At 36.2% G+C, this 18210-nt stretch overlaps 1 protein-coding gene across 1 annotated transcript in view; it reads right to left on the reverse strand.

Annotated features, from left to right (window-relative positions):
- Positions 1–450: 450 nt before the first annotated feature.
- The window catches only part of LOC103810625 (peptidyl-glycine alpha-amidating monooxygenase-like), a 33933-nt gene continuing 16173 nt past the window's right edge, over positions 451–18210 (reverse strand). Inside the window, exons 5-11 of the mRNA XM_009083534.1 lie at positions 12305–12390; positions 10868–10951; positions 3247–3295; positions 2716–2783; positions 1031–1111; positions 841–917; positions 451–558 (exon numbers count right to left, since the gene is read on the reverse strand). Coding sequence (XP_009081782.1) covers positions 451–558; positions 841–917; positions 1031–1111; positions 2716–2783; positions 3247–3295; positions 10868–10951; positions 12305–12390 — 553 coding nt within the window. The remainder of the gene's footprint in view (positions 559–840; positions 918–1030; positions 1112–2715; positions 2784–3246; positions 3296–10867; positions 10952–12304; positions 12391–18210) is intronic.

Raw genomic sequence — 18210 nt, forward strand, 5'->3', positions numbered from 1 at the left:
TTAAGGTTATATTTTTCTATAGGTCAAAATATCAGAATTTTTTAAGCTTCTATACATTTTCTTTCTGAAATAATGCAGAGAAATTGTGAGGGTTTATTATTTCATTATAAAGAGTCAATAATGTCACCTTATGGAAAAAAACATTTTCTAGAACTGATATTCCAAATCCTTCTCTAAGTGCAGATCAGCCCAAGATCTGAGTAAGGTGTTTGGCAGCATACTTTTCATGTGAGAAATGTTCTGAACACTCCAGCAAAGTGAACATTCACATAAGTAACAGAAATAAACATCATGTAGAGTTAAATCTTATGCAGACTAGACAGCAAAACAGAACACTCTGGCAAAAATTGTTTCTTAGAATAACCTTGAAAGAAGACATGAAACAAACATTTCTACATATAACCAATACCATGGAAAATAAAGTTAGGAAATGGAGCAAACAGATAAAATTTACCCTATATGTGTCTCTGTAGTTCTGCCTTCCCCACTGAACACACATCTAGCTGCTAGGATATCATCATAGCTAACATCTACCGGATGTTCTACTGGGTAGAATGCCTGAAAGAGAGGATGATTCACCACAATCAGAGAAAGTGTTTCATATTATTGACGTCAACATACACAGGAGAACAACAGTGCTATACATCTGAAATGGTTTTTGCATCATAATCTAATCATGGTAATACTTGAGAATATTCACTTCCAGTGGCACAACAACACGTATGAGTGGAAACACCACAATGCAAATTTATGGGCACATGATTTACAATTCAGCTGCTCAAGTTAAAAATAAAGATAATTAAGATCCACAGTTAGAATTAAAAAAAACCCCAAACTAACCTGTGGTAATTGAGGGCTCTGTCTACCAATCAATGTCCACTGACCATTTCTCACTCTGTATCCACTCACTACTTTACCTATAAGATATCAATATGCATGTGAACATAAGACATAACTTAAAAAAACAATTGTAATGTCAGCATTTTTCTTTTAAGTATTTGATATTCCTATGTTTCAATAAAACTCTTACCTAGTCTGTGTGTATGAACTCTGTAGGCAAAAAGGTGCATTGGAAATCTTTTGTAATGGCAGGCAATGTCTGAATTAACCACTGTTAAAATAAGACAGCAAAAAACAATGAAAAACATGCAATTTATCAAACATAGAAAAGTTACATTACTGTAATTCATTCAGTGTGGTTTATAAAAAGTACACCTACACTGGACAACAGATGATTTCAAAAGATAACAGATAATATTCTTGTATGTCCGCAGTGTCTATCTCAAGACATCTGCAAAGAACTAATAAAATACAGTACAGGTCACTTGAAAATTACTTTCTGCAATGATGTACACATAAAATTGGGCTGAAAGCCAGTAATGTTTTTCCCTATGTACAGTACTGTAATTTAACAAAGTAAAATAATACATTTGTGTACAGACTATGTTGAGGGATGCTTAAAACAGACATAGCTGCTCAGGGGAAAATTAAAATAAACTGATATAATTATAAACTGACACAATTTAAAGTCTTGCAGCTCTAGGCCCAGGCTTAAAGACTAAGAGTTAGGTACAGACCTTGGCTGAGAAGTGCTGTACAGTATCTACAGGCTAGTACTTGTGTTAGGTGGAGTGACAGTAGCAAGGGAAAAGCTGCAGAAAAATCCCGCTGCTGGTGCCTCTCTGAGAGGTATCTGCATGTTCCCTGTTATAACAAACTTCATGCTCCACTTAAGAATTGTAAATTCAATTAACATGAGAAAGCAGTTACCAACAGGCACAGAATTGATTCTTTCTCCGTTTCTCCCTCACCTCTCCAGATGAAAAATTAAATTCCTGCATTGATCAAATATTTCACGGATAGCAGAGGATTAATTTGATATGTTTTCATATTTAAGAGCAAAATATGTTAAGTTTCAATTCAAATTAAAAAATGTTTTAAGTTGGTGAATTCACTAAACAGCTGGAGGCAGCTGAGCATTTGACCACCTCACCCTATTTAGTCAACTAACTGTAAATGGGACAAATGGTGCTCTTGGTTATCTAATTCAAAATTCTGGTATAGCAGAGGAAAATGTAAAGTCAGTGGTCAGCTTCCTTAAAACAGAACATTCCATGCTAGCCTAAAAGGATATAGGGACTATCCAAACTGAGTTTCAGATAAAAAACCACTTCTGAATATAAACTGTTTGGAAATTTTCTTTTACAATGCTTTGTTCAGCATTTTGATCTTTGAACCAACTAGGAACATCAGAAAAAAAATTCTTAAATAGTAGCTCTCTACTGGTAGAAATTAATTTACTAAAACTGAACTCTTAGTAGAATCACAAATATCAAGACTGACAAAGGCATATGAAGAAGAGTCAAAAACATTTTATAGCTTTTTAAGGGAGAGAGGAGGAATTAGAAAATAGGTAGGGCTTTTTTGGTGAAGTTTTAAGACAAAAATAAATCAAAGAAATACTCCTAGGAATCCTAGAAACTTCAAAGTGGCACAGATTATTGTTTTGTACAATACTATTTTCTACAACATTGCCTTTATTGACGTGGTCATTGGTAAATGTACAAATTTAAACATATAACTGTTTTTTTCATAATTTAATTAATTTGTACATCTACAATTCACCAAGTCTCCGTTAAATTTTCTTCTGCAATAAGCAGTAAAAATATATCAGATGTTGAGATTGTATAATCGCTTTGTAGAATGATGACTCACCTTTCTCGCCTGGTGGTATGACAGTGTTCACAGACATCATAAGATACATTCCAGCAATCAAAGGCTGCCTGCAATTCAAAATCCAAGCTCTGGTAAACAAGTCCCAACTGCAAGTGACATGACAGTCAATACCATTTAACACCACTAATTTCTAAATGTTGGATTACATCCGAAATAGGTCTACTGAGAAAGAAGTCGTTAGACAGCACTTTCCTTTCTTTCCTTATTTTCATAGTGCTACAATTTTTAAATCATTTTCTGCAAAGTATGTGAAATAGGTCAAAATGATCATCTTTCTAATTACAGTTCTTGTCCCAGATTTCTAAATATCAAGCTCTTAAAATGGATTGCACCACTTTGTCAAATTTCATAGCAGAAAGGAAACTTCTTGTCAACAGATGACATATAACTTAAAAATAGTACATACTTCACAATATAAAGAATTTTGATTTCATGTATTTTCAAAGGAATCTGTACCTTCTGTTCTGATAAAAAATATAATCATAGGTAAGTATTTTTAAAGATACTCACTTTTGATGTGTCAGATGTAAAGTTACACCAGAGCAGTCCTTGTGTTTATCTGCACAAATTGTGAAAGAGTTTAAATATTAGCAACTGAACCAGTGCAAATTATTACATACTAATATGATTCTTTTGCTGTATAAAAAATAGCATAAGACAGAACAAGTTTTGATCTTTCTGTTTACAGTAAAACTTTCAAACTATGGAAACATTACTTGAATTTGCACAAACCTGAACAACACAGTAGTGCATTTGTAGCAAAATGCTAATGTAGATCAAAACTTTGGTAGATGAAAAACCAACTGCTTTTTTTGCACCAGAAATTGTAGAACTCTATGAACTAGCATCTGAGAGATGAAACAGTACCAATTTTTGCAATGGCAGAAAAGATTTGTTTGCTTCAAACAAATTTTTATTTTGATATGTTAGAAGAATGAAAGATTTGTGATAAAGCAATGATTTTAATCATTAATAATGCAGCTGAAAGAAATCCTTGTAATAAAGTCAACAAATGAATTTAAGAATTCAATACAGACAGTGAATCTGTTTAACACTGGATAACTCAGAAGGCGAGTAAAAATAGCTAATTAATCTGTTAATGCACTGTATCATAATTATCTAATATGTTTGACATTTTAATTTAAAGATACAATTGTCTTGAGAGCTACTCAATTTTAGTTGGTGATCTGGGAGTTCAACCTTTGTACTTTTTAAAGAAAGTTTCTTTTTCTTATGTCTGTACCAAGAAAAACTGTAGTTAGAAGACGGATCTAACTCCAAAGCCAGTTAAGAGAAAATTCTGAAATAATATCGTCTAACAGTATACACTTCAGGTAAGAAAGAGATCAGAGTGGCTATTGGTCCGCTGAGAAGTGGGAACTTCAGACAGCTTTTCCTCCTACCAATAGCTAGATTCCAAACTGAAGAAAGCAGTGCATTTGCACAGAATAAAGGATAATAGCTAGAGTGAGACAACGGAGGGAGACTTTACTGATTAAAAAGTATTAGTTCAGTTTTTCAAACAGTATCTATTTTATTCACACCACATCTCATTATTACAGGGCAATATTCAGTTTGTTTTTTACCACCACTGATAATAGAACTTACCAGAATTTGTTTTCAGTATGTTCACAATGTAGATGTATAAATTAGTACGTGTTACGCAAGTGAAATAGTAACTAACACAATTTCACTGGGTTCTTAAAATGCTCATCATCATGGCATGTGTGAATTCTTAGTTACTACATCTCTGTGCATCCCAAAAAACACTTCTGGATTTTAAAATCTGAATTAGTAAACCACAGTTTTCACTTTACAAATAACAAAAAAGGAAAGTCTTCACTGTATACAGGAAAGAAAAATTAGAACAGAAGCTCTTTCATCAAGACTACCTACTACCTTAGTTGCACTGAATAGGTGTCATGCCATACCATGCACTATTTTTCAATCACAGATAATTAATGTTTCTTCCAAATGGCCAAATCAAGAATCCAAATGTGTCAGAAAGACTCAGCTACTATGAAAATAGTAAGGGAATGGTAGAAAAGCATTCAAGAGAATGAGAAATTAAATTCCTTGTCAATTGTTTTAGGAAGAGTTAAGACATGTATATACTGTTTATCCTCTACTCTTTACTTTACGAAGCTTTGCTTACAATCTCAATACCTCTATGTGTGCCACAAAGGTCTTTGTGAAGCATTTTTTGCTCCATGCCCCTTGTTTCAAACTAAATTTTTTGACTAATTTTTTGTCTATTCATATAATAGAGGTGATGCCGCAAAACTTGGCTTTTTTAACATTATATGAAAGTCCACACTACATCAATTTCAGTGGATGTTGGAAAATGCTCGCTTCATCTCAGAACATTATTACTTCTAATAGTAAAATTTAAAATGCAATCAGTAGTTCTGCATCCCTCAGTTTTGGAATTTTAGTTGAGAACATCACCATCCTGTCTTTTGAACACTGATGCAAAACTACCTCAAAACAATAAAATCAAACCTGTTGTGAGCCAAACATGAGTCATGTTTGAAAAATTTAATGTTTACTATGTCATAGTGTCTCTTTCTATAACAGCAGGAGGAGGGAAACAACTCTAATATATTTAATTTTTCCAGTGGTAAAGTGTTTTCACACTATTTATATTTTCAGAGCTTTGAAAAACTTCTATGTAGTATGTTCATCTAAATTAAGCAATTTTGAATTGAACTGAAGATAGTGGGAAAGTAACTACTTCTCCTACAGAAGGCAAACATCTTAAATCAGTATCAGAAAAACAGAAATCAACTTCTGGCACAAGTATCTGAGCTACAGTGCTGTGTAAAGAGTAAAATGGATATATTAGTCTAGACTTCTAAGGAATTTATATCGTGCTTTATAATTTTCTTTGTAGTTGAATTTAGCCATAACTGAGCTAAACATTTTTCTAACAACAACAGAGGTAAGCTGGAAATGCTCTTTCCTTGCTTCTCCTTCCCTACGGCTCAGCTCCTTGGAATGCTCGAAACACGGAATCCTCCACCCAAGAGCACTGATTGCACTGAGGTCATACCAGTTCCCTGTGCCAATTCTTTTCAAGCTCCACTGTCTGACCTAAGCAAAATTATCCTTAAACAATGCACAAATCAAACAAAATCTAGCATCTTTTTTGCAGTCTGTCAGTCCACCTTATCTAACTACTTTGATTTCTTTGTTTCAGCTACTCAGTAAATATGCACTGCTCTGGGACAAAGAAGTTACTAGTCAGTATTTGCCACATGGCAAGACTGGAAAATGCATTTCTATACACCTGAGAAACAGGTTCAAATGAAAACTGATTGTCCATGCAGTTTCCAACTCCAATGAAAGCAGAAGTTGTGCTTATGACTGCCTTTTGTGTTGTGTGCAAACATAATATACATACTAAATGTTCCCTGTTTTTATTCACCTATGTCAAACAAAATCAATGATGCATGTTAAACTGTCTTCAGATTTAAAATACATAATTTTTAAACATTGTAGACAACACTTTAATGGTCTTTCTAAGTTTAACTGCCAATAAATGCTTAAATTAGTTAAAAAGAATCACCTACACTACTCCTATTCATCATGTTTTCTATGAGAAATATATCAAATACTAGAAATACTAAGTTTGCCAAATGAAATACTCACACCTGAAGTGAAGCCAAATTATCCTAAAGAGAAACACTCTCTTTCTGTAAGCTGATTTTGATAAAACACCCAGAATAAGTCTGACAGGCTTTCTGCTAATCTGTCCATCCAGATCTACAATCCTGAACTCTTTAATTACATGTACGATGATCTGCCACAGATGTTGAAAATTCAAGGGCTTCTTACATACTTAAAATTATACAAGACTTTTACTCAGAAAAACGATCAGTCTTCAAAACCTATTTTCTTTGCACTCTGGGTATATGGATTACAAATTACTGAGCACATTGTTTGAACAATTTATTCAGCTTCTTCATTGCCCTATTCCTAGCATTTCACAGGAACAGTATAGCACTCATACATGGCTACTAGAAGACTTAAAAATTTTCACTGCAACAGAGTGGCACTTTTTATAATGCTCCAAACCTCTTCTCTTTCAAAGTCAACCCTTTGATTTGTACCAGAATCTCCACATACAGTCTCAGAATTGGCTTTGCCTCATTAAAGATAAGAAGTAGCCTCAAAGCTGAGCGCAACCTCTGAGCAAGGTACTGCCCATGGGGAAGTAACTTTGTAGAAGTTATATCTGAAAAGCAAAGGCATGCAGTACGAAAATAAACTAGAAGTCTTGGTAAAGAAAGAGACAAATTCACCATGTTGCACTCAATATTGATATCTAATACTTGACACATAAAAGAAAACTAGCTCAATTTAGCTTTTTCATGAAAGTCAAGGTGCTAGCACTGTCCCATCTGTTCACTCATTTAAAATCAACTCAGCAAAATTCTTTAAAAATCTAGTAACATATGGAATCAAACTCTACATTTATTCAATTTGTGAAAAACAAAATGCAAACACAGACTCCCCAGTGATATTTTCACAACATACTTTCCAAACTGAAAGGAGACGAACAATTGCTGATCCTGGTTCCACATAATTTTTTAACAGACGAATATCACGTAAAGGTCACAGATGACTGATTTGCTAAAAGATATCATAATATCTCTTAGATATGAGTATCTGTGAATATGCAAAATTGACTTTATTCAAGACACCAAGATAGTATCAGAGATGCCCACTGAATACAACATTCAAAATAAGGCTAGAACTCAAACGACAACGTACAACTCAAAGACTGATAAAGGAACAGATATTTTAAAAACATCTACCAGTTGTGTGGCCAAAACTAATTACTCTCCCCAACCAAAAAACCCAAAACCTAACCCAATGCAAACAACTCCACACCTCCCTCACAAAAGGAAGTACATCTATGATACGGGTAACATAATTTTTGTAGGAAATGATAGCAGGGAGAAATAAATTTCTTCTCAGTGAAAAACTGGGGATTAGGAGAAGGAGCTGAGAATGCAAATATTGTGCATTGTGCAGGAAAAGAAAGATAACAAGAAAAGGTATGAGAAAAGAACCAAAGTTGCACAAAAATCAAAGAAATCCCCAAAAGTTTGCTCCAAGCATACTGACAAAAATGACAAATTGCTTCAAACAATGCAAGTTACACACATAGAAATAATAGAATGTGATAACCTTTCATACAGAACATGTTAAAAGTCATTGACAACTTCTAAACACTTCGATTCTTGAAGATAACAATTATATTCTCACATGTGTGGGAAAGGACTAAGATAATAGTACAGCAGGTTAGAAATAACATTAGTCTTTGTTATATGAATGGAGGACAAAAAGGGATTCTAGGCATTAGAAAAAAACACACATTTTTTTAAACTGAGATCTCAAGGCACTTACACAGATGAATAAATAAAGAACAAGGTGACAACTACATTGCATATCCCTACATCCCAAACTGAAAGCTGACTGGGCCTCTTTATAGACCTAAAGATGGCTAGATTTACTTTAATTTGAATCTGGGTTCTAAACACTCATGAACATATTAAAAAGGCAGACAAGGTTCTGACAGCTTTTTACTTGTTACATGACTGCATCCACTATCAGCCACTACTCCAAACCAAAATAATTTTTGCTTTTGCAATACAAAAAGCAAAGCAAGTCAAGTAGAGCAATTACTATTTCTCTAAGATGGCTCTTTGGACATGCCCCCTTGTTTTGTAGAATGCATTTTTGCTTTTTTCATTTTATTTTTAATATGTTTATTTTAGACAAGCTACTAAGCTTTATTTTGATTTCTGAGCATAAAGTGCATATCTGAGTATGAATTATCAGCTCTGCATTACAGCTAAGAAGGTATGGAAAGCAGAACTAGTTTAGTATCTGGCTAATGAAATAAAACAATGTATTTTTTAGAAAGAGTTGATAGATATTCTTATGCTCAGACAAGCTGTGGTTATCAACAGACATCTCATTCATCCAAGAAAGCTCATTTTAGGTTATTCCTGAAGTTTAAAAATACCTGTAAATCCAGTTGAAGATTACACATTGAACACCTCTGAACACCACAATCAAAGTTCAGGACACTTAAACTATATGATTTAAACTAAAAGGAAGCTTACTGCAGGGACCTGTGTTCAGGCTGTAAAATTAAATTTTCATTTCAGGTGATAATTTATTTCACTATAGCTTCTCCAAGTGTGCAAGTGGAGTTTTGTTGCTATGCATATTTCTCCCTTAATTTTCTACTATTCAGCTTACTTCCTCTTTCTTGTCACAAGTCCAACATTGTCATTATCACTTAGACCACAAGGATCTTCACATTCTCATATAAATCCCACACAGTCATGTATCACAAGAGTTTTTGTGACAACGATGACTCACAGGGTTTTTGTTCTTGATGACCAGAGAGCTCCAACCCAAAAACTACACACAGGATGTGATTTACATAGGAAAAGTAAGCATACATGCATCTTAAAGGTGTCTGAAGAAAGCACTTCAGGTTTAAAGAACAAAGTACTATATTAAATGTAAATAAATAAATAATTGTAAAAAATCTCAGATCATGAGTATCTCCATATGCATTAATGAAATCCAAATGTCATTAATCCCAGCTCACAGTGTATGGGCTGGATGAGCAGTGAGGTGGATTGAACACTTGCTGAAAGGTTGTCTAGTTGGACGATAGTAACTAACAGTGTAGCCCAGGAGTCAGCATTGACGCCAGTCCTTTTCAATACCTTCATGAATGACCTGGATGATGGGGCAGGTGCACCTGCAGCAAATTTGCAGATGACACTGGACTGGGAGCAGTGGCTGATACACCAGAGGGCTGTGCTCCCATCCAGAGGGTCTAGACAGGGTCTGGAGAAAGGGGTTGATAGGAACCTCATGAAGCACAACAAAAGTAAGTGTAAAATCCTGCACCTGGGGAGGTACCAGTGCAGGCTGGGAACACCAAGCTGGGAAGCAGCTTGGCAGAAAAGGCCTTGGGGAATCCTCATGGACACCAAAATTAACATGAGACAGCAGTGTGTCCTTGCTGCAGAGAAGGCAAATGCTACCCTGGGCTGCATTTGCCGAAGTATTGCTGGCAGGTCAGTGGAGGCGACCCTTACCCTCCACTCAGTGTTGATGAGACCATGCCTGGAACTGCATCCAGTTCTGGACTCCTGAGTACAAGAGAGACATGGATACACTGGAGAGAGACCAGCAAAAGGCAATGAAGATGACACAGGTACTGAAGCATCTCTTCTATGAGGAATGGCTGACAGGACTGGGATTTTTCAGCCTGGAGAAGACAAGGCTCAGACAGAAGGATGTAAATAACAGGGAGCCAAGCCCTTTTCAGTGGTGCCCAGTGACAGGATCACAGGCGATAGGCACACAGTGAAACACAGGAGGTTTCCTCTGAATATGAGCAAACACCTTTTCACAGTGAGGGTGACTAAGTACTCGCTACAGGTTGCCCTGAGAGCTTGTGGTGTCTCTACCCTTGAAGATATCATAATGCCACCTGGCCCTGAGAAACAGGCTGTAGGTGGCCATGTTTGAGCACAGGGTGCATCGACCAAATGAATTCCAAAGGTCACTTCCAACCTCAACCATTCTGTGACACACTCAATAAACATACTGCCATGCCTGAAATGAGTGTTTAATCTTTAAAAATTCCCAATACACTGTCTCCAAGAGTTAAATTTTTTTCCAAACACAGATACTGTGACTGACTAGCCAGTGTGTATCATCTTTTCACTATCTATTCAAGTAAGGTGACAGGTTAAGGGTGTTCACAGCAATTTGTTTCAACTTTATTAAAGAAAACACTGAATTATAGATAGAAAAACCAAGTTTCTTCCTACACTTGAAATTATTAATGTGCTCCTTAATTATTCTAAGTCATTTGCTCTACAATTTTTGAAGAAAAAGTGCTCACCCTTCAAACTTTTACAGTGATAAAGCAAGTTTATAAAGTCAAGTTAATAAGAAACTTTATTACAAATATGCCCATTGATCTTTGTGAATTGCACTAACAGAAAAATAACTTTCTACAAGTAATGTAAATATTTTTGATGCTGTAACTGATCCAATTTACGGAACCAATTTCCAAAATACATACCTCTAAATGCACTAATATCTCCATAGTGTACCTGGAGCACAAAATATCTGCCACCCATTTCTCCTCCAACTCTGAATCCAACACCTAAAAGATGGAAAATGCATAATTTTCAGAAACAGTAAAATTTCAGATGGTTCACTACCACTGATCGCATAAAAAATAGAAATCACTGTAATAGCTAAGAGTGAAGGGGCAGAAAATTTCACTGACACATCAGAGAAGAAAACTGTGTCCTGAAAACCAGGACAACCACCTTCACAAAACAGAATAAGAAGCTACGACCATAACTTAGTTACCAATGAATAGATATTCGTTTTAAACAGAGAATTCTCTCAAAGGAAGAATTGTAATACAGATTATATATCTCTATACAACTATATAAAAATATTCCAATTAAAAACGAGGCTATGTCATCCACATAGGATTTGGTACAACCTTCAATCTGTGCATGATAAAAACTGATAAACACTCACTTACTAAGAACACATTGAATATGATAAGATAAACAGATCTGCAGTAAAATATTTAGAGATGTAAATTAATATTGTATCTATACAAGATTTTGAGGAAATTATGCAGCTGTATTACTTGTTGACAGAAGCAAGCACAGACACAAAAGACAATGGAGAAATCTGAAATAATGAAATTGCAAAATATCACCAATTCTCTAAGCCAATACTAGCATGAACACTTTTCAAAAGAAGCAGAGAAAGCAATTTCTTACTATCTGGACACAGAATCCTACAGTAGTTGGGAAAGCCTATTTATAAATGGGATTTCACCCTCTTGGTGCACAAATGAGGCATCATTATGAATACTCCCCACAAACCCTGGATTTTTGGACAGCTTAGAAAATTATTACTAGTTGAGTTTTAACAGTAAAGATTCCATAGAATCCTCCAGGTAACAATTTTTTTAACTGGGAACATTCAGAGAACCAAATTCATGTTGATAAGTGTGTAAATGGATTATTAAAATAGAGATAAAATTGTCAAGTATAAGCACAGGGGAAAAAAAAAATCAATGTTTAGACTAAACACGTTTGTGCTTTCCTGAACACGCAAAAGTATTTTAATTTAGTTTGTGTGCTACTGGAAGATGTATAAATAGTACCCTTCCTGTAACATACAGAAGCAAATGCAAGTTTAATACTATATAAAAATAAACATTATGTTACGACAGTTGTCTCTCCCTTAGCCTTTTTCCCTCTACAGAAATCCATAATGTTATAGCAAACAGGATGACAAAACAAACCCCAAGTATATTAGCTAGCATAATAAATTTTGTAGCTTATGAGGCTGATGTTTATACAGTTTCCACCAGCCAAACATAATAAAAATAATATAGGAGGCTTCCAGAGATGCCAAATGCTTACTTCTACATTCTCTTTTTTCCCTTGCCCCTGTACACAAGAACTCCATATTAAAGGGACAATACCTTTGGGTAGCCTGGTGGGTGGAGCATTTCTTGCCCAAGCATACAAAATGTTAGATTTATCTTTGCATGTTCCTTCATCACAGTCCCTATAAATATGAGGAAAGAAAAGGTAACATTATTTTTTAAATTTTGAAATCAGAAAACAGCAGGAAAGTACACACAAAACCACTAATTTGAAGTTCTATGAAGACATTTTTGAATGTTGTTGATTAAATGCAGTTATTTTAATCACGGATATCCATAAATGCTCCATCTGCTTTTATTCCCCTCCCTCTGCCTTAAGACAGTGTTATACAAAGAGGGTCAAAATCATAAACAGTTCTGATAGGCCCTGTCAGCCTTGTAGCCAGTAATCAAAACAATGAAGGAAACTTCTGTGAGAATGAACAACATGAAAATTTCTGGCACTATTAGCTCAAGTGCTACAGAATTACAATGGCTGACACATTTACACAGAGGGACAGGACTCTAATGCAAAGCAGAAAAAAACCCAGAAGACATCAAAGCTGTAAGTTAATATTGGTTATTTAAAATTAATTTCAAAATTGCTGACAAAAAAAGTGGCAGGAAGCTGTATATGACCCCACAGGTAGGAGGCACCCATATTCCTCCCTGTACTTAATGCAAGTTCACTGATTTAACTTATTTTTTATTTCACTGCGCTATTTCTTGTTAAACAGAAAAAATCACACACAAAACAATAAACTGAAAAAAAATCCAAAAAACAAACCAATCCAAAAAAGCCAAAACAAAAGCCCAAGGAAAAAGAAATAGAAAAAAAAAGAGTTTGTCGAGCTACGGACCACAAACAAGTCACAAATACTTACAATAAGTGAGAAATAGAGCTGTCCCTAGCCTCTGCAGCTACACCTCACAGCTGACACTAAGAATGAAAGACTCCCAAAGACTGATAAATTCGAGATACCTTGAACCTGCAGGAACTAGTAGACCTAGGACATGGACACTACCAAATCTGTAAAAGGTCAGTTAGACACAGTCGTATAGGCAGCACAATGTACCTGGACCACATCCAACAAGGTGGTGACTGTTGTATGTGGGTGTAGGCTACATGACGATACAAATGGATAATCAAACAAGGGACCTTAAGGAGCTTTCCAAACATCCACCTAAAAGATGCTGCTCCCTCTTGACGCTCTATTAGGGAAAGGGTTTATTTAGAGGGTGTATTTGTACCTTCTTCGGTGGCAAAGCACCACAGCCCTGAGCACAGAATGTCAGACAGTCATTCCACAGGTGCAGCTTACATAGGTATGAATTTTAGAAAACCTCACCCTGAATTTCAGGGTATTCAGAGTATATCAACAGATGCAAGCCAGGTGCGATGTAGGTTGATATTAATGCCAATGTTTCATTCCAAACCAAAAATGGTACAGCCCCTTTTCTGTTTATTGCAGCTGGTAAAATGAGTCCTGGGAAAATGCTTGTACACATAAAGCAAGGTTTCAGTCACGTGAAATTCTGGGGAAAACAGAGTGCCACACTGTGTGAGTAAGAGTATAAAAGCATAAAAGACTGGGACGTTCAATGGATGCAGGCTCAGTAATGTTTGAGGACACCTGAGTCATATGTGCAAATGACAATGATGCTTTCCAGGCACCTCTCAGGGATAACCAGCTCTTCCACCATATATGTTAAACCCCTTCAACAGGACATCATGCATTTCTGTGATCCCAGAGAGCCTTGCTGCAACTTAGCTGCTATATATTGCCGTATATATGCATTGCCGTAATCATCAGATGATCGAGAGAAAAGGCAACATTCCACTTCTTCCTTTTCATTAATTATGTTCATAACATGTATTTCTAGACCTTTGCAACTAGCGTTTGGTCATCTCCCCCTTCAGACATGCCCCAGTGGACAAGCAAAGCTTCTTTCAGGATAAGTTTTGACTGATACAGCTGCAGCTGAAAACTATGCGGCTTGGCACTGCTACGACATAAAAATGCACAAAAGACTTCAGGGATCTAACCAGGTATTGAGCTGCAGTTTGGAAATGTGTTGAAAATATTGTCAGGAGGAACACCAGCAGAAACTACAAGTGCAGTTGCAGCTTCACCACCACACTCCAGGCCAGCCAACTTTTGTTTATATCACAGCATTTTTAGAAGACAGGCATGGGCTGTCTCAAACGTTCCCCCTGAGCTGATGGAGGGGGTAGACTGCAGAGGGGAAAGATGAAATACAGGCACTGCTCTTTTGTACTGTTTAAAACATGGTCAATCCTTTCATTTAACCATCAATACTGTTATTCAAACATCAAGTTTTCAGAAAAAAAACAGCCTAAAGGACATTACAAAGAAGACGTAATATAACTGATGGACAGATTTAAAAGCAGGGACCTAGTAAAAAGTATTAATTTACAAAGAAATAAAAGAATGTAGCACATTGTTGAAATTCATGGCTTCTTCACATACAAAAAACGACATTCCAAACAGAATGAGTAACACAGAATATCATAAAAATGGGCTGTAACTGCATATTATACGGTAATGTACTAACAACTGATTTTGACTGTGATCAAAATTTGTGGGTGAGAGAGGCAGGGGATGGCACAAAAATAGAGCTTACTGACTGCTTCTTGGATCTTTGGGAAGTCTAAGAGGGTTTGCAATAAAACCAAAGGCATTCTTCTCAATCCTGGGTAAGCTCAGAAGCTGTTTTCTTTTATGGCACTGGGGTTTTGACTGATTTCCTAGACTGAAAGTAAAATATTTCACTATGTCAGCAAGACCAGTATTTGGTTATCCTTTCAGCATATTTATTTTGTTTAGGATAACAAAGAACTTATTTTATTTCTTTCTCTATTATAGTCTACCATTGACTCTAACCAAGACTTATAAAAAAGGGTAATTGAGGTGATTGAGTAAGAAGAGTTCTCCTTTTTAGCTCTTGAGCTGAATGTTGCAGAATATTCTGGGGCAGTGACAATGGTAAGAAACTACACTCAGAATATAATTCTTTCTATTGTCCCCATGGTCCCCTATGCAGTGAAATACAAGTACTTCACTGAACCAGTCTTGACATCTTTTACAACCTCCACTGAACTACTGATGTCAAAAGCTTCCAAAATCATCCCCTCCCTTCAAGAGAAACAGCAAGTCTGACAGAGGAAATAATGGGTGGTGATCAATGATCTGTACTTATACATTTGTTTAGATTAGATAACTACGTAAAGTTGTCCTGCCTGATCTCAAAATAAAGGCTATGTCTATGAATAAGGTCATTCATGGGAGTTCATTTCACTGTTAGGTTTGACGTTGCACAAGACCTGTCTTGCCAGGAGATTCACAAGTTCTGAATAATTCAGCATTTTCTTTTAAATCATTCAAGCATATTCTTGATTATTTACGGAGAGACTGAACTTCTGATCTATCAGTTTAGGCATGTTACTTCAATTTCAGCACAGTTCATGAGCTCAGACAAACCTTCTTGTCATAGTGGCTGAACTGTTTTTAGGGCAGTTATTATCAAGAAACAGAAGCAGCTATACCATTTTTTTGGTGTACAAGGCAACACCTGGCACTATGAACCCTGTGAGACTACTTTTTTCTGTGGAAATGCCTGGGTATTTCAAGAATGGAGAAACACCTGCGTACACATTTGTTCAGATAAAGATTCTACGATGTTGCAGTGAATGTCAGAGCCAGCACAGGTCCCATGCTGGTTGACAGCCTTTCAGATGGCCAGGGACATTTGCATGAATAACATCAAATCATCACAAAAGGCAGCAGGCCAGGTAGGCATCACAGATTTTGGCTCAGCACTGCTGTGTCTAGAGGGCCGCTAATCCCAATACAGTTATGTGGATGCTGCTTCTTCCTCTCTCCCATTCCTCCCCACTCAAAATTGGCCTGAAAGAAATTTCACACCTCAGGGAAATTAATTTTCTCCTTGCATTCTGAACACTCCTAAAGGCCCATTTTCCATAATACAACTAGTCCACATCCTAAAGGTATGAGAAGTAGCTCTTGACTTGACATGTTTTAATGTTCTTACAACTGTTTACAAACTGTGTAATTAACACTGCCCAGAACTTTGATGAAGAAACTATGATAAAGAAAACATCTATATGGCATGCCTAAATTGAATAAAACCTGACTGTAAAAATGTTGATCATGTAAAAGGAAAGGGAAGGATCCTTGCCAAACAAATCTTACAGTGGTATGCTCAAACATTCTTTCACCTAGCAGATGGAAGACCAAGTGAAGTCATCACTAACTAGTCTGTGGGAAATAAAAGGAACAACAAATAAAAAAAAAAAAATTTAAAAAGAGAAATAAGACATACTCCTCAGAATTACTTTTACGAAATTAGGTTAGAAGCCTCTAGGAAACTTGAATGAATAGGAAAATACTTGCTTTTAAATTATATATACTATAATGCAATGACTTAGCAAAATGTACAACAGTTTCCACATATCTCAATGTTTAAATGAACATATTTACAACCTAGACATTTACAGAAATATGCATATGTTTACACACACATACAAAAACATACTACATTAATTATACACACATATGGATACATAGCAACCAGGCATCTCTGCAAGCTTATGCAAGTGTGTCAAAGGCATAAATGTAGATGTCTAAAGTTTGTTTTATGCAGAACACACATGACTGTCTTTCTAGCCTTGCAGATACCATGCAGAGAGCAAGATGAAAAGCTGCAAACTGTTGTATAAACAGGAATGTGAAATGGTAGGACACTGAAGAGCTTCTATTTTGAGAAGGCAAAGCAAACACACCTGAGAAACCACACACAAAAAGAAGAGCAAGATTTAATCAAAACCTGCATATGAAAATTTGGAAATATCAGAATTAAATATATCACTGATGTATTGGGTCGTGCTATGGTGGAGTTCCTCCAACATTCCCCCTCACCAGTAGGCTGGGGGTGGGCAATATCTTTGGTCAGTTTGGGTCGGCTGTCCTGGCTACGGCCTCTCCCAAGGGATACTCTAAACTATATGTCTGCTCAACAATAAAAGCTAGGAGAAAGGAGGAAGAAGTGGGGGGCATTTGTTATTTACAACACTTGTCTTCCAGAGCAACCACTACTTGTCTGAAGCATTGCCTCCTGGGAAGTGGCCAGCACCAATTGGTGATGGGAAGAAGAGACTAAAATACTTTGTTTCCTCTGCTATTGCACACAGCCTTTGTTTTTGCTTTACTAAACTCTCTTTATGTTTACTCACAAGTTCTTTTCTCCCTCCTCCTTGTCTTGCTGTGGATGGGAGGGATAGAACAGCTTGGGGGGAAACAGCTGTGGAGGGAAGGTACTGAGCATCTTGGTGCAAACCTGGCATCCAGCCAAGCCATACCATACTTACTTACAGCTAAGTATTGCATCATTTGACAGGCAGCGGATAAGTACAGCAATCAAGAACTAAAGCAGCTGCACAGACTGTCACTGACAAGTTTTCTTCTGGGCAATCATCCTTCTTCAGGAAGAGTGAACATACAGTATGGGAGCTCAAACTACTTGAACCCTAGTCTCAAAATGGAGATTTGCACCTGATTCAGCTTCTAAGAACATTGTCTTTTGGCTTTTGATGCATCTCTTCACATGTGAAAGTTCAGGAGCTAAACATTTCATCTACATTCTTCAGAACATCTAACTTCAACTCAATTACTTGATCAATCTGTAACAATATAGTTCTATCATGTACAAATTATTTCAAGACTGTAATAAAACTACTTCCGGACATACGAAACCAAATAATCTACAAGTATAATCCACTCAGTTTGAAACAGGACACTCAAGATAAACTGCTTTTAAAAGGCCACAATGGAAACAGTTTTAATTGATGTATTTTTCAGTTTATGCCCAAGAAGTACTCACATTATTCAAGAAGTATATTCTAACATATACGATACAATGAA

The sequence above is a fragment of the Acanthisitta chloris genome, unplaced genomic scaffold (genome assembly GCF_000695815.1).
Source record: "Acanthisitta chloris isolate BGI_N310 unplaced genomic scaffold, ASM69581v1 scaffold15031, whole genome shotgun sequence".
In the NCBI taxonomy this organism is placed as follows: domain Eukaryota; kingdom Metazoa; phylum Chordata; class Aves; order Passeriformes; family Acanthisittidae; genus Acanthisitta; species Acanthisitta chloris.